This window comes from Platalea leucorodia (assembly GCF_965183815.1).
Source record: "Platalea leucorodia genome assembly, chromosome: 13".
NCBI lineage: Eukaryota > Metazoa > Chordata > Aves > Pelecaniformes > Threskiornithidae > Platalea > Platalea leucorodia.
In genome coordinates, this window is record NC_138835.1 from 1,791,259 (window position 1) to 1,818,206 (window position 26,948).

Below are 26,948 nucleotides of genomic sequence, written 5' to 3' on the forward strand. Positions count from 1 at the left end.
AGGAGAATTCGGGCTCCTCTGTCCTGGACACTATAACTCACCGTTTCCAGCAGTGTTTATTCCTGGCGTGTGTTGCTCTGGGCAGAGCCACTCTCTCTACCTGCTGCCTTTTGAACGTCTGACTCGTGCTCTCCTCCCTCCTCCGCTCAGCTCAGCTTTGGGGTTGAGAGTAAATATAGATAATTTTTCCCTGAGAGGGTCCTTAAGTTAAACCCCAGCTCTGCCACCGACTTTCGCTTTGGCCTTGAACCTTGCCTCAGTTTCCACACCCAGGACAGAGAGGAATTGCAGACAGATTGTGAAAATCGATTATTATGGTTTATAAAAGGGCTGTGCTATCACTAGCGTTGCCCTAGCGTGTAACTGCGAGGTGGAGTTTTCCAGATGGAGCATTTATATTTCTCCCGGGATGGCAGCGTGTACCTTACCCAAAGAAACGCCTTTGAGGCTACACGAATCCTTTTTTTGGGGAAGATGTGACATATCTGTATGTGAGATTATTGCTAGGAACTAATGAGCAGGGCACAGCAGCCGGGCTGTGCAGACGCCCGACTACGTCCACGTGCCTGTGCTGTTGTATATGGATGTTTGAGTTTCGTTGCTTCTGGCACTTGGGGGAGCCCCTTGCAGGGCTAAGCTATGGTGATACCCAGCCTTCTGCTGTCTGGGGGTGAAGCATCAGGAGAAGACCAGATTTCACTCTTTTGCACCATAAAAGGCTCTTTAAAGCATAGAAATCCCGAGGCAAACCGGCCCAAGCGCTGGAAGCTGCCTGGGCCAGTTGCACCGCAGGAATCCCAGGCATGTGCCCGAGCTCTGGGGGTGCGCGGGCAGGCAGCTGCCGGCAGCGCGGCAGTGCCGATGGGTGCCCTGCCCGTGATCTGCCTGCGGAGACGGGCGGGAGAGCGGTGACGGTCGGGGAGGATGGCCAGCTGCAGTCAGCAAACCTTCCTCGTCCCGCGCTCTGCTCCGAGGGCGTCCGAGGCCCCAGGCTGCTTTGCAGCTCCTGCCCTGCCTGCCTGCTGGGTTTGGGCCTTCCCGCCAGCGCCGTGGGCAGCGCCAGCCCTTGCCTGCCCTGCTGCCTGTCCTGCCCGAGCGGCGCGGCCCTGGCCTCCTCGGCTCCCTCCTGAATCCTCCCGGGTCGGCGATCCAGCTGCTTTCCCCGTTGTGCAAGCGGCTGAGGACAGAGCTGACATTGCCTCGCCACTTGCCGAGGGAACAGTGGGGGTTTTTTTAATTCCTTTTACATTATTTTAGTGCAAATGGTTTGCCATGGGGCCACGCTGCCCTGAACAGCCCACCCCAGCCCAGGCAGCTGCCCCCGCACCCCGGGCAAAGCCCCTGGGTGCTGCCCAGACGTCGGGCAGAACCCCGGGGCGTGTCTGTCGGCAGCGCTGGGGATCAGCTAATGGGATGGAGCTAATGGAAGTTAAAGGATGATGAATCCTCGCCCAGGCTGCTGTCACTCAGGAGAAAAGTCATCTTGGTGTGCAGCCTCTGCGGCAGCCGGTAGAGATGGGTTTAATCCTGCCCAGGGGTAACCACAGGCGGACATGGGGGTTAACGCGTGCCGTATGATGTCCATTAGCAGCGCCCTGCGCTGCCGGTGCCCTGGGACTTCCCAAGGGATTCCCGTCGGAGCTGGAACACAGCTGTTCCCGCAGTGCTAGGTAAAGGCACCCGCCGCATCCCTCCCTTCCTTTTCCCACCCTTCGCCGTGTCCGAGGGATCCTTTGAAAAAAATGTTGGGGTGGATGGGAAAGGCGGTGAGGTCCTGGGATCGCAGCCGGGACGTCGCCTCCCCGGTGCTTAAGTAGAGAAGCTGGCTCGAGGACAGCCAGCAGATCTGTCCCCCGCCAGCCCCTGCGAGGAGGGGACAGCCGCCACCAAGCCACGAGCGAGCAAGTTAAAAGCAATCCCGAGGTGTGTTAATGGCTGCCCTGGCGTTTTCCGGGCACGTGGGTTGGTGCCGAGCAGGGTGCTCTGCACGCCTGGGTGCTTGGGGAGCAGCAGCCCCTGGGGCGCTGCCTGTGCAGTACGTGCTCAGCTGACACGTGGGGACGGCGGTCCCGCTGAAGGCAGGGAGAAAGAGATTGGAAGTGGTCAGCTTTCACCTCTTTAGAATAAAATAAAATTGAGTTACATAAAAAGCAAGAGGAAGGGCAGGACCGGCTGCAGGGGGAAACGCTGGTTTTTTGAAAGCTGTGTGCTCAGTAGCCAGGCAGCTCGTACAGGGGATTTCCTTCTCACTGGCACTTCTGGGGGACAAAATGAGTGTAAATACTGCAAATCCCACCTCCATCCCACTGCACCAGTGTCTGCCGTGGTCTGCCTCTGCACGGGGCTGTGCTTCCCAGTGACTTGGACCGAAATCAATGGAAGGACTTGGCCGCGCGTCCCGCGAGGCACGGGTCTGGCCACACTGAGATCGTCTGACGGGCGTATGTCCCGTTAGCAAAACCTCAGATGTATCTGCCAGATGCCACGGGATCAATAGGAAAGCAAGGCACAAGGGCCAATAAAGGCTGCTGCGCTTCACCAGTTTGTCTTCAGATGCTGGCCCTGAAGCCCCTGTGCAGCTGGGGTGTTTTATGCCTGGAGAGTACAACTGAAAATGAATACATTTTGAATTTACTTTTGGTTTTGACGTAATATCTATAGAGGTCCTGCAATGCTGCTGCTTGGATAGAAATCTGTAAGAATTTCTAAACTGCATTCTGAAACGTTAGGCATTAATTCCTGTTGATGTGGGGTTTACTGGGCTGCGTTAAAGCGTTGCAGAGCTGCAGTGAGCGCTTGGCGTCAGAAATCACGTTGCTGTGGCTTCCACGGCAGCGACATGTGGGCATCATTCACAGCGTGAGCTGTTGCCTGGTTTTGAAGCTTAAGTTGTTTTTCTGTCTGTACCCATGTCTTCGGGGCACATCTTAGCTCTCCCTTCAAATAACAGGAGTGCTTGACGGCTCCCGTATCGCTTTCCAAACCTCCCCTGCCCGGCCGCATTCCCGGCAGCGCTGCCGCTGTCTCCCTGCGCTCAGCATTTCCAGCCTGCGTGGCCAGGCGGCAGCGAGCGTCTCCTCGGGGAACGCGGGTGTATGGTGCAAATGACGTCCTGAAATCACTGGAGTCAGCAGAGCCTCCTGACTAAATAAGGGCAGGCAGAGCAGAGCTTTATCAGCACTGCCTGAGCACGACAGCTGAGAGCCGAGGCCCGCGGCCGCCCACGCCGCTGGAGCTCGGCCGCGCGCTTCCATCGATAAGGTGCTTTATTTGGCGCGACTCTGCCCCGGCGAGCTCCTGCCCTCCCTCCACGGTGCTCTCAGGGGTTTACACCGTCGGCGGGGAAGGTGGGCAACCAAAGCGATGTCTTCCCGCTGCACCTCTTTGGTGAGGCATGGTCTGGCCTGTGTCCAGGGCAGAGCTGGGCTGGCCCGGTGGCCCTGGTGGCCTCGGCCATCCTGGGGCTGACGGCATAGCTTGGCTTCCCCAAGGCTGGGGAGTTCACACCTGGGATTTCTGGGTCTGTTGAACCCCTGTGCTCAGACTCAGGGTTTGCTCTGAAAGACTTTTAGGATTTTTTTAAACACCCTCTGCTTTCTGCTTTTCTCGGGCTTTTAGCCAGCGGCACAGGTGTTAGACACACCGGTGCGTTTCCAGACCTTTAGGTCCGAGGCCAGAGGGTAGGATGCTCCTGGCCACCCCGCCAGAGCGGGCAGCAGTGGTTCAAGGCAGTCCCTGCCAGGCGGGCTCCTTGCCTGGGAGAGCGGCTGATCCTCCTCTGCTGCCCCAGCTTCACGACCTCTTTGCTCCAGGGCCGCACACGCCGTGCGATGGATGGGTGCGTAACGAGGAGGGAGCAGCAGGCAGGAGATGGGCAGAGCTTGTCCTGGCCCCGGGTGGGATACTGGCTGGAATTCACCTCCGAGCGGGACCTGCCAGGGAGAGGCACGAGAGTCGGGAGCAGCATTTCTGCAGCTGTGAGATCAGACACCGAAGAAGCTGCAGCCTGACCTCTCAGGAGGCTTAAAAAACATAGGTGGGTGCAGGTGAAGGGGGGCAGGACTGCCCCGGCTTCGTTAAAATCCCCCGCGGGGTACGGAAGGGTGCCACGTCCCCGGTGGGGCTCGTGCTCAGCAAGGTGCCGTCGCACCTGGAGGCAGTCGAGTGGCAGGAGCCAAGGTCAGGGCCTTGATGGCCAGGTATTCTGGCTGCCCCACGGCCCCCACAGTGGGAACGAGCATCTTTCCGCTTCCCCGGGCAGGAACGAGCCAGCGCGCACACGGGCAGGGAGAAATGAGGGCAGCCGTGTGGCTCCTGCCATAGCTGGGTGCCAGGACACTGGCGCCAGGACACAGCGGCGATGGGACGCTCCTCGGTCCTGCTCTCCCAGCAGACGTTTCTCAGAGAGCTCAGTGTGTTTATAAAGAGGACAATCTTGTTTCATTCACTCTTGGTTAATAGAAACCCAGTCGCTGGCATCTATTTCCACACCAACCGAAGCCCAGGGCTGGGACTCTCCCACTTTCTGTGTGACGTTGGTGCCAGCACCACTCGCTCCTTCCCATGAAACCGGGCAAACAAAAACCTTTTCCCCTTGCAGCTCCTGAGCAGGCGTGACCTCCTCCGCGTCGCTTATCAGCACGAACCAAGGTCAGTGTCCAGGATAACCATCCGTGGCGACGGTGAGGGGGAACCTGCCTGGCCCGTGCCACCACGGTGAGGACCACGTCGGCTTGGGTTTCCCTCACAGCTCTTGGAGCGAGAACACCGCAGGCTGCCTTATGTCACGGTGTTGCGTTGTGACCGCGCGTGGTTTGGTTAGGAGGAATGCTTCCACCCAAGCCTCCTCACACCTCGGATGGGGAGCTCGGGGACTTCGGGTCACTCGCCTCTTAGAGATGGGGACGCCCAGTTCCTGACCCAGAGCCAGGGCTTGGTCTCCGCAGCCTCGTGGTCCGGGCTGAACGGGGCTGGTTTGGCCTTGCTTGGGCTGTTTTTTTGGTTTTGCTGCCCCAGAGCAGCCATCTCCAGCTCTGTAGAAGCATTGCTTGTTTCAAACTGCTGCCTGACCCTTCTATTGCCTCCCTCGTCCCACCCCAAAAGACCTTGGGGCTCACCCCTGCTTCTAGCTCACCCTTGCCGTGCTGGGCAGGGAGCAGGCTGCAGGCTTCGGCTGAGCCCCTCTCCGTTGTCCCATGCGGTGATGGGGACAGCGCGCCCCAGGACTCGGGTCCAGCGCCGGGATGAGACACCTGCCCGGGCTGCGGGACCCCCACGATGTGCGTCCCCCACTGCGGGACCCCCACGATGTGTCCCCACCATGCGTGGGGCTCTGCGGGCTGGAGGGGTTCGGTGCCGTGGAACAGGCAATGACGTGATGCCTTCACCCCTTTCGTTCAGCCCTTTCCCAGAGCGGCCTCATCCCCAGCCCAGGCTGGCCGCAGCTCCGGCACTGACGCATTTTTGGCCCACCGTGCTTGTTACGCCGAGATGCGTTTTGACTCCGGAGGAGGGCGTGTGCGGCTTTATCTGTTTTCCACCCGCCTCGCATGAATTTCCTTAGGCACTTTCATGCCCTATTAGGGTAAGAGGAAGCATGCGCTTTCAGTAGCTCCAAGGAGAAAGCATCTGTTGGGCTGCAGACTGCTTTCGCCAGGGCTTCCTGGGCTTTTGGGGTTGGAGCGAGCGGGGCTGTGGCTTGCAGGGACCCCCTCGAGAGGAGCAGAGTTGGGATGGTCAGTCCCAGCGGTGGGTACCACTCAGAGAGCTGGCCAGGCAGGGAGAGTGGAATTAATGGGCTGTTCAGTCTGCCCTTGAGGGAAATCCTTATCTCAACAGCTTCCAAGCACAGAAAGGGAAGAATGAAGTGTGACTTTAATCTGCAAAATGACTGTGGAAAATGGTAGCTTCTCGTTCAATTGATCTGCTGCCGCGCCGAGAGGGAAGGCTTTGACTCCCATCCAAATGCTCGAAATCAGCCAGCAGGGAGCTGGGCTTTCAAATCATCTGATTCAATCAGGCTTCGTTCAGAGGTTATCGTCATTTCAGTGGAATGTGAAATAGGCTTATTTTGAAAACTAAAAAATATTTAAGTAAAATGTCCAATTTAAATATAAAGCCTGAGATACAGAAACCCTCCCTCCTCCTGGAGGAGGTGCATTTTTTTCAGCTTATCCTGGTGCCGAGCCAGAACCTGTTGCCTTTCTGAGTCCAAGTTTTTGTCGTTTCGCTCCTGCGAGGCCTGCTGATCCTTCGGCGAGCGGCGGGTCCCTCCCGGCATCCCACCTGCCTGGGCGCCCGCAGCAGCTTTGGGCGCAGGCGTGGGGAACGCGGGTGCCGCAGCCCGGCGGAGGGCTGGCAGCCCTGGCAGCTCCCCGCTCCCTCTCTTGTGTCTCCTGGACTTCAAATCTGTGAACGTCAACTCGAGAGACCTATAGGGCTGGGAGAAAAATGCTTCTGCGTTAAGTTTTGATGAATAATTGGGCTTCTGACCAAATGCAATATTTGAAGAAATCTGCCTGCTTTCATTACCTCAAAACAAAAAAAATTCCTGCTTTTCTTTTTTGACTGGGGAAAAAAAATAACAAAACAGGTACTGCAGTTCCTCGCTCTTTTGGTTTGGATTGCTGAAATCTGAAAAACACTCGAGTTAGAAGTTGCTAAAACTTCTCATTGAAAAAAATTGAAAAAAACAACCTTATAGAGAAAACGCGCTTTCTGACCCATTTTAGCGTTGGGGGAGCTGGCAATTGGGTAAAACACACTCAGCTTGTGGACGCCGTCCGTTCAGGCAGAGCTTGGGGCTGGGTACGAGCTCCTGGGTCAGGCTGGGCTCCCTCGAAACAAATGACTGCCGCAGCCCTGGTGTTTTCTTGGAAGTGGGAATTCATTCCCCTGGGCAGGGCAGGGAGCAGCCCCTGCCTGCTCAGTGCAGGTACAGGCAGGGAGGCAGGAGCACGCGGGGGACGAAAGGCTGGAAGCCCGATTGCGTATGTGCTGTAAGGATGTTTTGATGCACTTGTCAGTGGGATAACCTGGCTGCTTTGATCTCGCGGCGGTAGCTAATTCAATGAGGGTCCCCAGGGCGTCAGCTGAGCCCCTTTGGTACTGGTGTGGTGGAAGCTGGAATAAATCAGTGGCGTTTGTGCGTAGTCCCACGGCTGTGCTGGGAGAGTCGCTCCTCCGGGCTCTGCTTGAGCTGCACCCAGGGCAGCGCGGAGGAGAGCGGACCTGCAAACCGGGCGGAGGAGGAGGGAGTCCAGCGGGCGGCTGCAAATCCCCCCTTTTGTTCCCCAAAGATCTCTCTGTGGATGCTCTCATGAGCTGCTCCCAGCCTGGCTGTGCTGGCAGGAGGGGCTCTGGCAGGGCGAGGAGCTGCCTGTCCTGCCCGTCTGGGGCCAGTGCAGTGGCCCCGGGGCCGTGCTGCTGTACCGGTGGCCGGCAGCCCTTTGAGCCGGCAGGCCCCGGCTTGCACCGCTCCATTTAGAGCCGGCTCTGGGCAGCTGCCGCCCGGCATCCCAGGGCTGCAGGGGAAACGGAGAGCAGCTGCAGGCCGTGCTGGCCCCGCCGGCTCGTCGCAGCCCACGGGCTCCCCTGCGGGCTGGCACGGCCAAGCCCTGCCGGCTACCTGCCCACCCAGCCCTGCTCGGCTCGCCGGGCAATCAGGGCGGCGGAGACTAATTGAGCAAATCTCCCGTACGCAGGGCTGGGGTGCGTAGGTCGTCGTCTTATTGAAGACAGCTGCAGATCTGTCTGCTGTAAGATTAATATTACTTTAACTGTTCCGAAGGGAAGTATCCCTTGGTGAAAGATGCAAGTGGCTCTGAGCTATTTAGAGCTGAGGATAACATTTCGGTATTTTAAAAATTCACCAAGTAATCATAAAGGCTAATGCTTGCTGAGCTCATTAGGTGGCAGGGAGCTCTGCCAGGCCTGCGCTCCTGAAGCATGGCACGGAAAAGGATGCTTTTCTGCTGGCCGAATGGCCTGTTCGTGCCCTTTCTCTGGAAGGAAGGAGAAAAGGTCCAACTTACCCAGCTAAGTAGCCTGGGCACCTACGGGGTGCTGGTACCATGAGTGAAAAGCCTGGGGCATCACCAGCTGGCTGCAGGGGAAGGGAGGCTGGAGGGCAGAGCTGCTCTGCAAGGTCAGGATGGCTTCTCGTTTTGCATTTCTCTTACAGTGGTATGGAGGTGTTCCCTTTAGGAGGCAGTTTGTGTTGATTTGTGCTTAATTCACCATTTAAATCACACCTTGCAGGTGCAGAGTCCATAATGTAAACCAGCAAAGGCTCACACATCCCGGGGATATCGGAGTCTAAATTGAGTGGGTGCATGCACACGAGTGATGGAGCGAAAGGAGGGTAAAAGGAAGAGCTGGCGCCCAGGGCAGGCCGCCCGTGGGGTGGGACACGCGGATGGCTTTGAATGTGGGCAGGGAAAGCGGCACAAGCGATGAACTGAAAAGGGAAATTCAGTCCCACGGGCTGGTTCCAGGCAAATGAGGGCAGCAGAGCTTTGCTGGTATCTGCAGGCACGTGGAGGGAGAGGCACAAAGGAGATGGATTGGGACTAAGCGGGAAGAAAAGGATGCTCCAACTAGAGAGGTGACACCAGTCCAAAGACAACGTGGAAAACGGAGAAGCCAGAACGTGCCTGTCCTGCTCAGGTCGTAGAATTATAGAATGGCCTGGGTCGGAAGGGACCTTCAAAGGTCACCCAGTCCAGCCCCCAGCACAGGTCTGTGTTGGTCAGGTCTGCGTCCTTGCCCTTCGCGATGTGAACGCAGAAGGGACCATGCTGCTGTCAGCAGAAGCACTTCTGCAGCTTTCCCTGTGTCCCTTTTGAGGGCTGCAAACATTCCTGCCAAGACAAACCGTTATCTTAAGTTTCTTCAGAAGGACAAAGTGATTCCTGCTAGATACTGGAGCAGGAATTTGGCTGGGGGTGGAAAAGCCGCTTTCCAGGAGAGGGGAGTTTAGCAGAAGTATTCCTTCCTAGAGCCAACTGATGAATTTTATTTGCGTAATGACCTTTTTTTGCAGCTTCTTGTATTGAGAATGGCAAGAAAAAGGCGTTCAGTTTGTCCTTCCTCAGGGTTTGCTGAATCAGTGGGATGAGGGAGACCCTGGAGAAGGAAGGACGGTGCTGGACGGGGCTGTCTTTCCCTTAATAAGCAAATGTGCAATAGCTTGGGCAGAGAGCTGAGCTCTTCCCCTGTTTGTAGCCGCAAGGTCATCGCCGCACCTGCAGGCACCCCAGCCCTCTCTGGTATTTGCAGTATTCTCTGCTAATTCCAATCTCATTTACAGTCTAATCCAACGTGGATGTGCAAAACTGCATAAACTGTCCAAAGAGACGGGCGTGCGGGTTTGGGTTTGGGTCTCACCTGCTAGCGTGGCGCTCAGCGGCGGCTCGGGTATCCACGGGGGATTTTGGCAGCAGTCAGAGGAATGGTTCGGGCAGCGTTTCTGGGAGAGGGCCAGGAAGGACAGGAGCGCTGCTCTGTCCTGCGCTAGTACAAACACAATTAGAGCATTAGAGCCGTGCCAGAGGAGCAAATAAAACAGCAGATGCGTTTAACCCTCCCTCGCCAACCCGTCCAGCTGGGGTATGCAGCCTCCCTGCCCGGGGCTGCTCCGGAGCAGCCGCCGCGGCCCAGCGGCAGCGGGGCTGGGACGGGGGCTGCAGGCATTGCCCAGATACCTCCCCTCGGCCGGGCGCGGGGCTGCTGCTCCTCCTTCCAAAGAATTCACCGGAGCTATTTTTAACGGTGCTGCCCGGGGAGATGGCTCAGGGTGAAACTGGGAAGCGCTCACCCGGGCGGCGCTGCCTCGCTGGGGCCGGGGAGCACCGGCGTTGGTTTGTAGAGGCCCCTCTTTGTGTTTATTGCTCCCAGTTGGACGTGTTCAATGTTCGTGGCTCATTTTCCAGCGCTGCCTTGGAAAGGGGCTTTTGAATTCTGCTGCTGGGTGCTATAAAATCTGTGGGCCGTTTCAGTTTCAGCCTGACCTCCTCCATCTCCAGACTTTCTCCTTTGCTGGTTTTTGCACGGGCTGCTTTCTGCAGAGGTGCTGGCAGCTGACAGCGCAACCAGCAGTAAATAAAAAAGCGTGGCCCTGATTCAAGTGCTGCCTGAAAAGTATCAAATTTATCTGCATATAAAAAAGGGCCAGCATTTTCCTTTTTGCAAAAGCTGATTTCTGTTTTTTGAGCAGATCTTAACATTGGAAGAAATTTTTCCTCTTGGATGTTTCCTGTCGAAGGTTTGAAGATCACCTCCCTGCCTCCCTCAAACCTGCCTCAGCTTTTTGTTTGGAACTACTGGGCCCAGCAGACCCCGGCCGTGGGCTGGGAGAGGCTTTTGAGCGGCGGGTTGTATGCGTGGGGCTCTCCCAGGGCCGCTGGTATTTGTCTCCTGCTTTGCCGCCGGGGCCAAGTTTTTCTCTGCGTTGAGCTCGCAGGCACTGCCAGCTGTGCGGGTAAATAATAAATTCAGAAATACTCTAGGCAAGTTAGGTGGTGGTGTTGTGGCTGGGCCCTTTCCTCCAGGCTGTGCTTTGTCAGGGTGTTACTAAACCCTCAGCGTGGCTTTTTGGAGGGCCGCGAGCAGCAGCGCCTTCCCTTCGTGCCCCGGGGATGCGCGGCACAGCCAGGGGAGATGTACTTAAAACACCAGGCCGTGCCTCCGTAAGCCAGATGTTCATCACCCGGCTGCTGCTGTAATAAGTGACCGCAGCGACGGAGGGAGCCGGGCAGAGCTGCCACGCAGCTCGCATCCCCAGGGCAGCGGGGGATGCCAAAGCCCTGCCGCTCAGCTTGCTGTCACAGCTCCCTGTGGGGAGCTCGGGAGCTGCCCCGTGGTCCCCCTCAGTGCCCAGGAGGGCTCCTTGTAGAGCCCTGCTAGCCTTGGGGCCACGGTGGCTCGCAGCGATGGCTCAGCCCAGCTGGCTCAGCTCCTCAGCACCCACAGCGTCCTCACCACAGCCTCTGCAAGCCAAGCTGGGGTCTTGCTGGCCACGCCATCTCTTTACCCGCAGGAATGGCAGTACTCAATAGCCAGGTAGCATCCAGCAGCTTCTCTGGAGGAAAGGAAATCTCCAGCAGGAGAAGAGCGTAACCGGGAGCTGCCTTGTCACCTCCGACACCCCCAGGCTGTTCCCTTGCGTTGGCCCCAGATGCTGGGGGAGAGCCGAGCACGCGGGAGCCATCTGCACCCGTTTGGTAACCCATCGGCACGAGTCCGGCTCTGTCCTTACGAGCGGAGGGAGCAGACCCTGCATCCAGTCCACTTCTAGGCTACTTTTTTGGAAGTCACCTTTAGGAAAGCATCCACCCGCTTGCCAGGAGCTGCCTGCTGCTCCCCCAGCTGGGGCCAGCTGGCTGGGAAGTGGCCGGGATAGCCTCTGCCTGGCTCAGCCAGTGGCTGAAAGGGAGGATTTTCTCTCTGTATGGTGAATCCCATCCTCCGAGAGCAGCAGGACAAAGCCAGGGCTCGGAGCACGTCCTGCCGGGGTGAAGAGCTGGATCCTCACTTTGCAAACTTCTTCCCGGCGCCGGGCAGGCTGTGTGCCCCACGTGCAGCGCACCCAGCCCGCTCTGATCCCCCAGACGGGGAGAGCACAGAAACATCCCCCCTTGGCCCCTGCCAGATTATAGTGGAATTAATCACGCTGATTATATGCTACCAAAAAAGGAGGTGCTTTCTCTGGTCAGAGCTGCCTCAGACCTCCTGCTTGTCAGCAACGGCTTAAAATGGCTGTTTTCTGCCTCATCGTGGCTTGTCTCTGGGTTTTTCAGGAGCGGTAATAATTTTGGATAAAAAGGCCAAGAATGACAGCAATCCCAGGCAGCTCAGCCTGCAGAGAAAGTGGGGAGATAACGCGGCAGTGTGGGCAGGGAGGTGAACCGCGGCTCCAGCGGAGCGGGATGTCATCCCGGGGAGAGACGGGCTGAGCCACAGCAGCTCCGCACCCTCTTCTCTATCGCAGGGCCCTGAGCAGTGTTTTCGGCTCCCCGTCAAGTCACACTGTTGCCTGTATCAGCTGGGATTAATGCCCTACGTTTAGTTCTTTTCCCCGCAGCTATTCATTTTCACTGCAGGGATGAGAACTGCATCTTTCCTCTTTTTTTTGTCCTAAAACATGGCCGGATACCAACCCAAGTCTGAAATGGGCTCATCAGCCACCCTAAGACCACATTAAAGGTTGTCATTCATAGTGAATTGGTGTTTGAGGACTGCTAACCGCTTATCTAACTATCCACACAAAAATATGTGGTTTTGCATGTGCAGCCAGCGTACGCTCCGTTACGTGCAGCAGGGGAGATACGGGGAGCCTCGGGAAAGACGGTAGTGAGAGCATGGGGAAAGCAGCTCTCCGCAAGTCCCGGGTGGAACAAAGCAGCTGAGGGTACGGTGCTTCACCCTCCCTTCTTTTTGAGGTGTGATTTTGCTGTTTGAAGTCAGCTCCTTCCCAGACTGCGAGCAGCTGGGCTGTAAAGCCAGCCCTGCTTTTAGCATCAAGATCAGAGAGCCCCGAGTGCGAGGCACGCGAGGAATATGACAGCCGGCCAGCGAAATAACTCTGGTAGCCCTATAGCCCTCTGGAGCGAGGAGGAGATGCGCTGGGAAGGAGCAGAGAGGACTGGGGGAGCCAAGCTGAGAGGGAGGCAATAGCTCTGCCTTCCCCAGCACCGGTGAGAGCAGCCCCGCGGGCTGCGGCGAGTAAAGGAGCCCCTTGGACAACGCGCGTGAGAGCTACGGGAGAGACATTTGGGGTAAAGTGTGCCTGGCAGGGGCACGCTGCCTCTGGCGAGGTGCAGCAGCTCAGGGCTGGTGACAGCACAGCGGTGTTCAGCCCTCACGTTCTTGTCCCCTTCTGCTCCAACGATGCCTGTGGTGATGCTTTGGGCATTCCTCTGAGCTAGGTTTTCAGTGCTTCGCAGCACGGCGGCAAGCCCATTTTGCAGCACCTGCTGCCTCGCTGCAACGCATGAACATGCTCACGTTTGCAAATATACCTGCCCTGTTCCCCTCCGTGCCTACGTGCAACCCTCACGCCGTAGCCTTTAAGCATCTGTGCCCCTCACTTGCTGGAAATCTGGGCCTTTCTCCTCACGCGTGGGGTTTTTGGGTCCAGTGGGCGAGCGCCGAGTGCTGTTATGCCAGATGGGCTGATTTGATTTTGTCGCTGGACAGGGTCCGCTGCTCGAGCTGGGACAGCCTTGGCTCGGACGGTGCTCACTGTTGTCCCCTCTTCTCTCCGCAGGACGGCTCATGCCAAAGCCAAGGCCGAAGGGTCTGAGCAGGCAGCTCAGGCAGCTAACAACGAATCGGGCATAGCCAGAATGATGGCCAGGGAGCTCTCCCCGGACTTCTACCAGCCAGGTAGGACCAGAGGCATCTTCTAAGAGGGATTTTGCAATTTCCTTGGGGAATCTGTTCAAATGCTTCACCCGCTTTATAACTCCACAAGTTGCTCTCCTGTCTAGCCTAAATCCTCTTTCACGCACGTTGAGCCAGCCCCCTGCCCTGGATGATTTGCTGTCCTCCTTACACCGCTGTTTTACCTGCTGGAATATCTTACCGTAGCCTGCAGGAAAAACCCACAGTCCCTCACCTTCCCCTCGTGTTTCTCCACTGGCTGAAGCACTCCCAGTGCCAGGCAGGGCAGGCAGCAAGCTCGGCTCTATTTGCAGCGCTCCTGCAGATATATCCCTCCTGGCTTTTTCTTGGAACAGCTTTGCACGTTGACTCCCAAGGCCATGTCCTGTGGGCCCCCACACCGCACCAGGGGACGGTCAGACTCGGCTAATTAGGGGCTGTCATATCCTACAAGAAAGTTGCTAATGCAAAATACCACTTCCCTGATTCCCTATTTATTTGTTAGCATCACTGCTGATTATTTGGCTGGGCAGACGCTTGGGAGGTTCCTTCTGTGAGACCAAGCACTGAGGATTAGTAGATAGGAAGTGTAATATTAGAAGCAGCATTGTGAATGCCATTACCTTTCCCTAGACCACGTTAGCTAGAGATATGTTCTTCCTGGAAAGCTTTCCTTTCCAGAGAGGAAAGGTAGTAACGGAGCAGAAAGCAAGGGTCCAAGTGCCTACATTTTTATCCTTTCTGTCTTATTATCTGGAACAAGTGCCCCATGGCTGCTGAGGCAGGATCACAAGGGACCATCACAGCAGCGAAACTGGGGATAGAAACCAAAGGTTGACTCCTGCTCAGCAGAACCTGCCGCCTGCTCCTGCTCTGATTTCGGTGTCTCTGGTACTCCACCCCGGCAGCGGGAAAGGGAACGGCTCACACCCAGCGCTTGGCCGGGGAGAGTCATGCTGGCAGATTTGCCTGAATTCCCCGTACTCCCACCTTGCCCTGCACCTACCAGCTGGGGAGATGCCGTGCTGGAGGGCTGCCCGCTCCTCCCCACCGCCAGCGATGCCCGTCGGAGCTGGCTTTGGGTGGGGAAACACCACGATGCCCGGGCATGGGCGTGAGCCAGCGCGTGGCACTTCATTTAACAATAGCTAACCCTCGCTTGATCCTGACATAAGCCCCCCGGCTGCCGCTCACAGCTCCACATTCACCCTTTGCACACTGGCGTATTTATAGCACAGAGGCGAAGGAAACTGGAATTCCTGATGGGAGGTTTTCGACATCTAGCTAGATTATTTTTTCCACCCATGGCAATTGAATGAGACAATTGAAATGGTCTCTGCAAAACGCCTGAAGCAGCCTGGCCTCCGCTCCTGGCTCCTCGGGTGCTGAATCCCCTCGCCGCTTTTATGCAGGGCTTCGCTTGAGTCCTGGCCTCTCTCAATGGCCTTGTGAGCCGCTGATGCATGTTTTTCTTCTGTGATTCTTCTAAATCTCTAAATTCCCTATGTGCACAACAAGGGGAAATGTCTCTTCGTGCACGGCTGCACTGTCCAGGAACAGAAGTCCGCCCTGGATCTTGCTAGGGCTCGGAGCTGCCGGTCACAGAGCCAGGAGAGCCTGGCAGCGTTCGGCAGCTGCGCTCCCTCGTGCTCTCCGGGCAGAGAGGCCCTGCTATGGCACAGGGCAATCCTGCTCAGCAAGCCTCATATCTCCAATAATTATTGAGCCCTGGGTTTCATTTAGGATATCAATCCGAATAGCTTAGAGGAGAGGGTTGTAAGCCAAAGCCCTTGCTGAAATGTCGTGCTGGGAGGTGAGGAGGATCGGAGCTGCGCGGTGCCCTCCAGGCAGCTGGGGTTTTCTGGTGTGAATTATTCAGGAGGAGGAGAAAGCAGCAGGAGAGAGCAAGGAGCCTGGAGCTGCGGGCAGCCTATTTTGAGGAGTCTGAACAACTGTTGAAATGGCTTCCAAATCATCCACTTGCAGCCAGAAATAAATGGCCCTGAATGGGTCACCTGCTGATTGACAGGAGTGTGCAGGCAGGGCAGAGCAGCTAAAATCAGTGCCCTCTTTCTCCCCGCCACCCCCTCCGAGTGCCGGCATTGCCTGCGTGGGCAGGAGGTAGCAGCGTGCAAATCACACCGCTGATTTATTAGAGGGAAAGGAGCACCGGTCCCAATTTCCCGACGAGGCTCAAGTCTGCATCAGTCCTTGGGGTGGAGGAGTGAGGGGAGGAACCGCGAGGCAGCCAGGGACGGCACGGCTCCAGGGTCTGGGCCGTTCAGGAGCACAGAGCAAGCCCTGAACCTCTGCACCCCTCAGCGTCGCTTGAATTCGGCAGAAGGAGGCCAAAGCCACTTTCAAAAGCAGGTGCTTTACTTTCAAACAAGCTGCTTTGCGACCTCGCGCTGCCCCTTAGGAGCGTGCTCTTCTCGTTCTTGCTTGCTCTGAGCATCATGGCGGCGAGCGGGGACCCCTGTCCCAGCGCGGGTCCCGGCGTGCAGAGCACTGTGCAGGGCTGTTATTCCAAAAGATATTCCCCGTTGTTCAGTGGTGGATTTTGCTCAGCCAGCTGCCCAGCACGATGGATATCTTCAGTGTTACGCTCTGGCTGACTTCCCCAGACCCTAGCTGGGCTGCAATTTGCATTGCAGACATGGCCTAGGGTTAACAAGAAGTAAAGATTTAATGATAGGTGAATAATTGAAGCGAGGGCAACGTTGCTAAGAGCTGACAAGTTGGTCTGGGAGATGAGGCCAGAACGAAAGCAGAAGCCCTGAGTCTCCTCGTGTGATGGTGCCAGGTAATTTTGCTGCTGTTGCGGGGCTCCGTGCAGGGAGGAGGGCTCTGAAGCTGCCAGCCCTGCTCCCTGCATGAGGAACGTGTTTTTGCCGTCATGAGGGATGACAGGTAGATCATTTGGGGATACCTGCCTTTCCGGAGGAGACTGGGCATCCCCCGTGTCACTCGTGAAGTTGCCACACTATTAGACACCAAAGAAGCCATATGGAAGAGTTTTTCAGCCATTAAAAAAAAAAAAAAAAACCAAACAGAAACTTGGATGGGAGCTGGATCCTCTTTAGCCCCAGGATAACCCATCTGTGTGACCACAGAAAGCCAGGCTGCAGATTTGACCTGTTTCTTTACCCTCATCTGGAGCTCCCCGCCTGCTCCCCCAGCTCTCCCCAGCTGGACAGGACGCGGTGGGGCTCGGAGCCTCCGGCCGCTGCTGGAGGGAATCCCTCCTGGAAGGCAGGGTCTGGTGTGGGAGCACCTCCTCTCCCAGCCTCCAGCCTGGACACTCTGGCAGTCATCCCCAAACCCGTCGGGGCTGGGAACACGGCTGTCAAAGGCGCGATGGTGGCGTGGCGCTGGGGCGGCCTGCCGTCCCTCCGGCCCCGGGGCAGCTCCTCACGCCAACCCCTCTCTCCGCAGGCCCCGAGTACCAGAAGCGGAAGCTGATGCAGGAGATCATGGAGAACGCGGAGCACGCCGTCAACATGGAGGAGGAGGCGCCGCGGCCCGAGGGCGCCCCGCCGCCCCCCACGCCCCCCGAGAGCCCCCAGCTCCACGAGCAGGACGAGGCCCGCCGCCGCGCCAGCCCGGCCCCCAGCCCCGCCGCCACCCCTCCCGAGGCCAAGCGGGCCAAGGCGGCCCCTCGCCAGGACGGCGCCCTCCGTCCGGGCAGCTGGGCTGAGGCGGGCGGCCGGGCGGGCGGCGGGAGCCCCGTGCCCCCCGAGGGCGATGGCCGGCCGGCCTCGCGGGGCCGGGGGCGTCCCGCTGAGCAGATGGAGATCGGGCCGCTGCAGAGGATGGCGCGCGAGCCCGATGTCGAGCTCTTCAAGGGCTACCACAGCTACGCCGTCCGGACCTCCCCGGTCTCCCCCACGGCGGACTACGAGGAGGAGCCGCTCCCCGAGCCCGAGCCGCCCTCCCCTGAGCCCCGGGGGGACCCCCAGCGCCGGGGGGGCACCCCTGCCCCGCCGCAGGAGCGGGAGGAGAAGCCGGCGGCCAGGGCGGAGGCCAAGCCGGAGCCGCCCCGGCCCAAGGAGCCGAGGCATCGCCCCAGCCCCGAGCGCAGGGCCGCGGGCCGGGCTGAGCCCGCTGCCGACAGGAAGACTGAGGCCAGGGCGCCGGGGCGGACGGAGCCCAAGGCGGGGGCCAAGCGGGGCCCGGCCCCGGCGGCGGCGGTGGCGGCAGCGCAGGAGGCGGAGGAGTGCGAAGAGGTGACGTGGGGACAGCCCGGGAGGCAGCGCTGGGAGCCACCTTTGCTTTTTCCTTATTTTGGTCCCCAGGAGGTCAGAAAGGGCCCCGAGGGGTGCAGAGCCCCTGGCCTCGGGCTGCAGCGGGCCCCGAGCGGTGCCCAGAGGCTCCTTGCGGGATCCCAGAGCTTGCTGGAGGAGGGTCTGTCTTGTTTGCCCTCTCCCGCCGCCTTCCCAGCCCGCCCTGCCCCGGCTGCTGCGGCTGGCGTTCATAACCCCAGTATTTTAACTTCCTCTCTGCACCGGGGTAGATACGCTTTCAGACATGTCCCTATTTCAGAACCCAAGGAAAACAGGCATTTGCTGATTCATTTTTTACACTTTTCTCCCCTTCTTTTCCCACCCTTTTACCAGCAAACAGGGATCTGGGAAGTTGGGGCGAAAATGTCGGACAGGGAAGAAAAAGCTGAGCGGAGTTTCTTTTTTACCTGTCACTTTTACTCTTTTGCAGTAGGGGCACCTGATGAGCCGAACGGCGGTGTCAAATCACCAGCTGATTTCCCAGGTTTAAAATACACAAATTCAACTTTGCTGTTAGCAAATACAGCTGTAAATCTAGACGTTTTATTAGCCCGCGTCTTCTCATCTTGCAGCCCTTTAGACGTGAACGGTTCTGGCGCGACTTTAGAAAAGCACAGCTTGGAAATATTTCGGTCTGAAATTAGAGCAATCTCATACAGATGTGTTTGTTCATCTTAAAAATGGCAACTTTACAAACGTGGGCGCTGTGGGTGGAGAAAGGAGTTGGGAGGAGCAGCTTGACATGGGCTCGGCAGTTTGTGTGCCCGTGGTCAGGGTCGCCTTTCATCTGCTTTCGTCTCGGAAGCAGCCTGATTTAGCCTCCTTAGCAGGAGTTTGCAGGGGAGAAATAGGAATAGGGATTGATAGATACTCAACTAGTTTGAAATTCAGGCTGGTTGTTAAGTGCCAGATTTGTGTGTGTCGGGAGGGGGTGATTCTGGTGGTTTTGAACAGCAGAATCAAGCTGTATCTGTCTCCTCACCCGGAATTGCAGTGTATAATACTCTGTTTTGGGTTTTTCCTTCAGGGACCTAACACAATCGTGATCTGCATGGTCATCTTATTGAACATTGGTCTGGCCATCCTGTTTGTACATTTTTTGACATGATGTGCCCCTCGGACAAGGTAAGGCGAGCAATGAGATTTTAGCCTCAATTTGTAGGCTTCACTGTGGACGGTCGAGGGTTGACTGGCTTTATTGCCACCGCAAATCGTTCACTGATGGAGGCCCTGGTGATGGAGACGCACGGGCATTTATTCAATAGATCCAATTGCCTTGCGTTGAGCCTTGAGATTCTCAGTAACCCCTTGTCTGTTCAAAGACTGATTTGTGGAGTGATTTCAGTTGATCGTTCTCTTTTTCATAATATCATTTCCCCAAAGTTAAAAAATGGAACTGTGTTGATCGGATGCAATCCCACAGTATAGTTTTGCCTTCCCGGTTGGATGGACGTGATTCATGGGGACTTCCAGTGCAAGAATATGTGATGTTAAATTTGAAATTTGTTTCCTGCAAATAAGCTGCAAGAAACACTTTGAATTTGCTGTTCCGTGGCCGCTGCTGCCGGGAATTCATGCGTTGCAGTGTTTCTTGGCACTCCGCCCAGCAAGAGGCAGGAACACAAAGAAAATGTGAAACTCTGAAATTTGCAGCTCTAATTGCACCAGCGCTAGTTCTGCTGCTGTTGTTACGAAGCTGTGTTCCCAAAGGTAAATACGAGCCGAGATGAGTATCTGGCTAAGGTTAAACCGGAGCTCGCTCAGGTCTTCCACTTGAATTGGGATGAGGGTTTGCATTTGGATTTGGTGGCAATGAAATCTTGTGAGGTTACTTGTGCCTGCGGGGTTCCTGCACACAGGAACGCGTCATGGGTTTGCACAAGATTTCTGTTGCCTTGGGCTCAAATACTGAAAAAAAAAAAAAAAAAGACATCAAGGCTGATCCTGACCCTTGGACCTCACGTGAACATAATGTGAGAGGCTCTTCCCAAGCCCCCGTGAGGGATCGGGCTGCCTTCCCGGGGCCTCCCGGCGATAAAACTGCTCCGCTGGGCACTGCTTTCTGTCGTGTTATTAGTCCCCATGCAGCCCGCACAGGCGAAAGCCGCGATGGCGCGTCGGTCGTGCGTTTCGCTCCCCCTTGACCCTCCCGTTCATCTCTGTCTGGGACAGGCGTTGCTGCTGATGGAGACCACAGACCTTGGCGGGGATTAAATCTCAGCCACCTGGAAACACCTCAGAGGAGGACTTGAGATCCCAAGGTTGCACTGCGAACATGAACCTTAAACAAAAGCGCCTGAAGATCCGTTCAGTCTCCCTGCTCCCAGGCTGTGGCTGGCCCCTGCAATCTACCAAGGAAAAGCCAGGGTTTCTGCAATTCAGCCTCCTTCTCTTCTTTGTATAAAATAGCAGTTGCCTTAAATTGTTCTCACCAAAGCCATCAACTGTCCTGTCATGCCAGGGATGAGGGGTTTGTCTGTAGCTGTAGGAAAACGAGTGAGAAGGTCTCATCCGTGCACACTGATGTGCTTTGTCACTCCCTTGGTTGACTCAGTGTCAGAGATTTCCCAAAGAATACCGTCCATGGTGTGGAGATGAAGCAATACGCAGCAACCAAAATGACTCATGAGAGCCGTGCCACGGCTAGGGGTGGACAACATCGCCCTCCGTGCTCGGCCGTCATCCAAAGGGACGCACAAAAAGTCTTTCCTTTCCCCGTCGCCTGGAGTCGTTTTCCGCGTATGGAGGACCGAGAGGGGGAGCAAGTTGAAACTGGGCTTGTTGAAGTGTAACCAGAGTCCTGCCCATGCCTGCCGAAGCGCCAGGGACGGGGGCCGCGGGCTGGGGTGCGAGGGACTGGCTGCTCCGCGGCTGTTGGTGCGTGCGGGGGTGCTGCGGGCGGAGGTGGTGCCCGTTTCGGGACCAGGCGCCGTCCGAGCGCTCTCCTGCCACCGGCAACGCTCCGTGCAGAAGCGTCTTGCAGCGGGTGACTTCCCGCTGTAACAGGAAAGGAAACAGATGTGCTGAATTTGTCCCTTTTCCCCTTTTTTCTATGAGAACGGTGCGAGTTACAATGGAAAGGAGGTACTTACTGAAAAATACCTCCCTACGCCCGCAGGTTCCTCCCCTCCGCGCGCCGGGCTGCAGGGGGGCTCCGGTGCTCTTTCGTTGCAACAGCGTGAACGCGTTCCAGCCAGGGGATGCAGAGTGGCTGTCGTGGGAGAGGTTACGTTATTCCCGAAAGGAAAAAGGTGCGGAGACCTGAGTGACTCCAGTGTATTTGGGTGTTAGGCTCAAAAATACGCAGCAGCCAGGCTTTCAGCAGCGGTAGAGTACAGAGGGGCAATTCTAGCTGGTGTTCTCGTGTGCGAGGCTTAGAGGCCTGGGCGGTTTGCACCGAATATTCCCAAAGCTGCGACAGAGAATGGCCTTTGGAAGGCGGTTCCACCGTGATCTGCTCTGATCCTCAGCAGTGCGAGCTTAGAAAGTCGGCACAGATGAAGTTACGGTTTAGTGTGAGGCTGAGTGCTTGGATATGTTTCTTCCCTCTTTTAAGAGCAATGTGCATTTTCTATCCCTTTTTAAGACAATTGGAAATGTTATTTGTAGTCGGTTGTGCACCTCTGTGTATCCTGAAGTCCCACTGCACAGGACTGGGTGGGAAAACCTGAGGGACTGGAAAGAGTGGGGAAATGATGGCTAAGGAAAAAAACAGATGCCCAGTCTGCTCCAAAGGTCAATCTGAGCGGATTTCAGAGGTGGGGTGGCAGACAGGCAGGGATTTACACTGACTGGAGACACAGGGCAAAACCTGCCTGATTTATCTGCTCTGATTATGGCATAAGAAAGTGAGAATAATTCAGTACTTTTCTTTGTGAACCAAGTTTCTTTTTTAACCTTATTCAGCTCAGGAACGTTGCCACAGTAGCAAATACGTGGTGTTAACTGTGGGAGAAGTGAATGTGATCCCTTCCTAAAAGCCACGTGGCTGTACCAGTCCTGAGAACGCTGTGCAGCAGCATCTACACTTCCACAGAGCATAGTTTAGTAGCAATTTGCTTCTTTCTTTTTTTCTCAAGTATAAATGTATTGCAAACCCCAGGCTCTGCTGCCTTGGATGTTTTATCTTCATTTGCTGGCGTTCACTTGCCAGCTCTGCAGTTTCAATAAGCCAACTGCTTTTATTAACCACCAAGACAATTTCCGTTGAGAGACCTGAGGGGCTTTTATTTATCACTAAGCACAAAAATGGATCTTTTTCAACAGTGCTAAGGTAATTCCCTCCCCCCCCGCCCCAATTTTTTATGCATGTGATGGGCACTCGGTAATGTGCTTTCCTCCTAGTAACCTTCTGAGAAAAATAGGTAGATTTGCTTTTATGTGACGTATAAATATATCCATATTGCGCTGAGATATGGATATATATACGTATATATATATAGCCCCTTAGGGATTTCGTTTTCTTAGATGCAAAATAACAGATTTACCTCAAACTGCATGCTTTCAAAACCGACTAGGATATTGTGTTGTACTTTTCAGGTCTTACAAAGATGCAGATACATTTCACTCTTCACACAAAAATACCTTCGTCACAGATTTTGCAAGCTGTTTACTACAATCTGTGTACTACTGTCCGGAGTTTTCTGTCGGTTGTTCTGCTGGATTACGTGCAATAATAAACAGTTATCTGCTCACTGTATCCGTGCGGATCTTTGCGGGGGAATCTCCGGGTTTCGCTCTGCGCTGACCCGCTCACTCCAGTCTTTCAGGAGAGCTCATCAACCCGTGGTGCAGAATTTGCATGGTGGCATCGGACGGGTTTTTAGCTTTTCCCTGATATCTATTTAAAAATCCGCTTTTTTTTGTTGATGGGGGTTTCTTTGCAAAGAGAATTGTTTTCATTTACTGCTTCTTGGAAGTTTGGTGCCGGACGTTTGAGGACACCTCCAGCTCTCTGAACAAGCTCTGTGTGCTACCGTCATGCTGGCCTCCGCCAGAGGTTGCACGGGGCCGGGAGGGAAGGCGGCTCGCTGGCCCGAAGCCGGGCCGGGAGGAAAGGCGGCTCGCTGGCCCAAAGCCTGGCCGGGCGATGCAGACGGCCGCTGACAGGTCCCTTCGCTGCCTCCCGACCTCAGGGCTGCTGCCAGGTTTCTTCCAAGCCGTGCGTCGCTGCCTGCCCCTCCAGTGCCACAGCCCTCCTGGGTTTGGAGAGGAGGGATTCTCCTCCACCCGTGGCCGTCCTCGCGCCCAGCCTCTTGAAACAGCCGAAGTGAGAGGAAAGCCAGGCGCGAGGGACGGGGAAATGGCAGCCGGGGGAAGGGTGATTTACGGCGCAGGGTGGGAGAGCAGAGCCCAGCGCCAGCCAGGGGCAGCGGGGCCCGGGGGCCTGAGGAATCCAGAGTAGCCAAAACCTTCAATCCCTTTTCTATTTCTGGAGTGTCTCACATGAGCAAAGCCGGGCTGCGCAGAGGGGCTGGCGGGACGCAGGCTCAGCCTCCGCGGGCAGCGGGGCCTCCCCGGGCTTCTGCGGAGCACAAGGGGTCTCATGGCGGAAGATTTCACGTTCCGGTAGAGACTTCGGGAGCTGAGTTTGGTGAAATGATGGCTTTACTCTCCTCTGGGCTTGTTTTGCTTCTGGTATGGGAGGAACCAGCAGCATCTCATTCATCCCGTCTCCGGGAGGAGGCTGGGGGCAGCGGGGTAACCAGAGCCCTTTGCACCTCATAAATCTCAGGCTGATGAATGGAGCAGATCTTTGGCCCATGTGTGGCAGAGGCAGCCGGGAGGGAGGTGGGTCTGCTGCTAAAGCAATGACGTATTGCTTCAAAAATATCAACAAAAGCAAAACAAAAAGCCTGCCCCTTCCCCAGGGCAGGGGGAACCGTGCTGGGGCTCTGCCTCGGGAGCTGCGGGTTTCAGGGGTAACATCCCCACGCTGCTCCCGGCTAAGAGGGCAGGGAGGTGTCCGACATGTGAGAAGCGGGATAAAGGCACTGGCCTGATCCTGTGACCGAAGGGCCGCAGCCTTGGCCTCCGCCGCTGGGAGGGAAGGTGCAATCTGAGCCCCGGTGTCCTTTGAGAGTGACCTGCCCAGGCGTCCAGGGGACGGCCGCGCTGCCCTCCGCCGTCCCTGCGGGGCATCGAGGCTCGCGGGAGCAATCCCCTCTCTTGGCCTTCATCTTCGTGCGAGAGGAAGGGCCGGAGCTGGGGCGAAGGTGGCCCTGGCAGCGAGTGGGCGCCGGGAAGCGCAGAAGGGTTACTGTGCTCCTTTCTGGCCCAGGAGCCAGGAACGGGGCTGGCTCTGCACCGCCGCCTTCGCTCCGGACCGGAGGAAGCCGAAGCGAGGCCTCGGGAGCAGTAATGCACCGGGGAATAGCCGCTGGTAGCAACTCCAGCAAAACGTTTTCCCACGCCTGGCCACAGCTTAGCCCCAGCCCTGGCTCCGAAAGCGCTGGCTTTCCCCTCCCCCTGGCCAAGGCAAGGGTGCACCATGCCCGGCTCGGGACCGGCAGCAAGGGGTCCCACGGTGGCCACCCGCTCCTGTCCTCTTCTGCCAGAAACGCTGGCCCCGCATGGCGGGAAAAAGTTGCTTTTATTTTATTTCCTCTGAGCAGCCACCCACACTGTGCCTGCGAGGACAGGCAGAATCAGCCAGCACGGGAGGACCACGGGCCCTCGCTGACCTTCTCAAAATCATGTTAGCACCAGGACCACCCCAGGACCTTCTCCTTGAGAGGGGAAAGCTTTCAGAGGCTCCCCGGCTCGTGGCTTCAGGCATTCCCTTTTGGAGGAGCGGCGGGCAGCCGCCGGCGCACTCACAGCATTCCCTGTCTCTATAGGAACAGCACACTCGGAGCACAATTCACGAGGCGGTTATTAAAGAAAACTCAGCAATTATAAAACACAGATTGTCCTTAATGCTTCTGCCCATCAGCCGCGGCGCAGGGGACCTGTGGTGTTGCAGTCACGTTCCCTTCCTCAGGCGATAGCTGGGGCACAGGCGATGCCACCGACGCCCTCCCGTCGGGGTCTGCATTTAAACCCCGGCAGGGCAGAAACGGGCAGGGCTGGTTAGCTGCTGAACTGAGGGTGTTTTAGTAAATTGGAGTCCCTCCTGCGGAACTGGGAAGCTTCGGCCCGCTGCGCATCACGGCGCGCTCCCCAGAATGGATGCCTCGGTTCGAAGGGTGCTGAGGAGCAACCTCCGAGCGAGCAGAGAGGACGGGCCCCGGGGGCAGCGCTGGCCGAAGAGCCCTCGGGGGCCTGGGGAAACACGGATTGCGGAATAAACAAATAACGGCTGAGTGATGACATTAATATTGCTGCCGGACTATCCCCCCGGCTTTATTAGCAGCTCCTTAATTGGGGCCGGCCTTAGCTCAAAGCAGCAGCCAGGGGCCAGACTGAAAAGGGGCTGTAGCGAATTCACTCCCTTTATGGGTTGTCCACCCTCTCTTGTGCCTCTGAAAAATTTAAGCAGTTGCTCAGCACCCTCTTCAGTGACCTGAGTATTACTGATTCAAAGGTACCACTATTTTAACGTTAATAATGTGCTCTTTGCGGGACTGTAGCGCAGAGCAAAAGCCAGGCTCTAATAACCCGCCCTGGCTGCAGGCGGGTGCTGGGTGCCCCCGTGGTCTCCTCCTCCCTTTTTAGGGTGTTCTGCGGGTGGCTCTGGAGGGTGGCCCCGGGGCACGGCCATGCTCTCCTCCGGCGCAGGCTGGCGTGGGTGCCCGAGTCCTCCCTTGAAAGCACCTTTTCCACCACCCAAATCCAGAGACAAGGTAAGAAGACAACCTGAATGGAGCTTAAATTGAGGATTTGGGTAAGTTATTTAAACTTCTGTGTTTTGCGGGAGTAAACGGCCGTTGCTGAGGCTCCATCCACACGCTCCATAGCGGCGATTTCTCTGTGGCCTCTGTCACCAATACTGCATTGAGACCGGCCAGATTCAAGTAAACGCGCTGGACGTGGTGTCTCCTACGCTGGAATTCTCCGATGAGCGCTTCGGCCGACCCGTGGTTCCCCCAGCCCACAGACCTCGCTCCCGCCTCTCCCACCAGCCCTTCCCCAAGCCGCTGCCTCTCTGCCCTGCTCACGAAGTCGCCCCCTCCCCGGGGCTCTGCCAGTGCCCGGTCCCCCCTCTCCTGCCAGGGCACTTTGCTGCGGCATCGAAGAAAGCAGAAGGCATTTGATCAGGTCAACAAGCACTGGAAGGGCTGTAATTAAGAAACTATCAATCAATCAGGTTAGATCAAATTGAGGAGTGGCTTCAATGTGGTAAATTATTTAGGAGTACTAGGTTCTCTGTTTGGTAGCATATTTATAAACTCGCAGCCTACGCTCAGGCTGTTGAGACTAAATACATGCTGAGGGTAAAATGCAGCTTCAGACTTTATGAGCGGGCTGGGGTGTTGCAGGGTACACGGTGATCCAGGCTCAAGCTTGAAGGGGGCTCTTTGGTTTCTTATAAAGCATTCAGGGTTTTTTTCAGACGCTGGCTATCCAGAGGAAATTACAGCGATGAGTTACTTCTTTTAATTCCTTTCTGCTGGTGATTTATTTCCCAAGAGCACGCAGCTGCCTGTCCTCTCAACCAGCATCTCCTTAGCAAGCTGAGTGCTGACCTTCCGCCTCCGCTTTCACCTAAAACTCTCCCAAATCCTCTTAACGTGTCAGAATACGTGCCGGGAGAAGGAGCAGGAACTCATTCCTCATCTGCAGAGTTTAATGCTCTGGTGCGTTTGCCGGAGATCTCGTGGTGCTGGGGGGATTTATCTGCCAATTACTTCTCAAGAAATAACAAAGGGTCACGCAGTACTTGGCAGGTAAGGGCAGAAAGGGGAGAAGAGAACAGGGTTTTAATTGAATCCCAAGCATGTTGAACAAAAAAATTTCAGAACCATCAATTAGCTGTTGGCCTGGGGCTGAAACTTAATTAAGGGAATAGTGCTTTTAGGATGCCTCTGTCTGGGGGAAAAAAGCATAAAGGGGAACAGCGAAGACTGGAAATGTGATGGGGAGGCGGGCAGGATCCTGCTGGAGATGCTGCAGAGCTGAGCTGCTACTTGGGTTCGCAGAGATCGAGGCCGCCTGTCAAACCGCACGTCCCATGCCTGAGAAACGCCGTAGGTCAGGAGGCAGGTGGGTTTCCCAGCTCGGGCAGTAAATCCTCTTCCCACGCGGCTTCGGGGCAAAGCTGGCTTTCCTGCTGCTCTCTGCACCCGCGGCCGCAGGCTGAAGGGCCGGGATGAGGGACAGCCCGTCCCCGAGGAGGCGCTG

At 56.5% G+C, this 26,948-nt stretch overlaps 1 protein-coding gene across 2 annotated transcripts in view; it reads left to right on the forward strand.

Moving 5' to 3' along the window:
* The window catches only part of JPH2 (junctophilin 2), a 33,885-nt gene extending 11,527 nt beyond the window's left edge, over positions 1-22,358 (forward strand). Inside the window, exons 3-6 of one of the 2 annotated variants that reach the window (XM_082325932.1) lie at positions 13,268-13,386; positions 16,819-17,609; positions 18,694-18,791; positions 19,839-22,358. In XM_082325932.1, the coding sequence (XP_082182058.1) occupies positions 13,268-13,386; positions 16,819-17,609; positions 18,694-18,774 (991 nt within the window). In that variant the 3' untranslated portion in view covers positions 18,775-18,791; positions 19,839-22,358. Of the gene's footprint in view, positions 1-13,267; positions 13,387-16,818; positions 18,408-18,693; positions 18,792-19,838 lie in introns of those variants that run through there. The other variant, XM_082325931.1, reaches the window with a different exon arrangement.
* Positions 22,359-26,948: the final 4,590 nt, after the last annotated feature.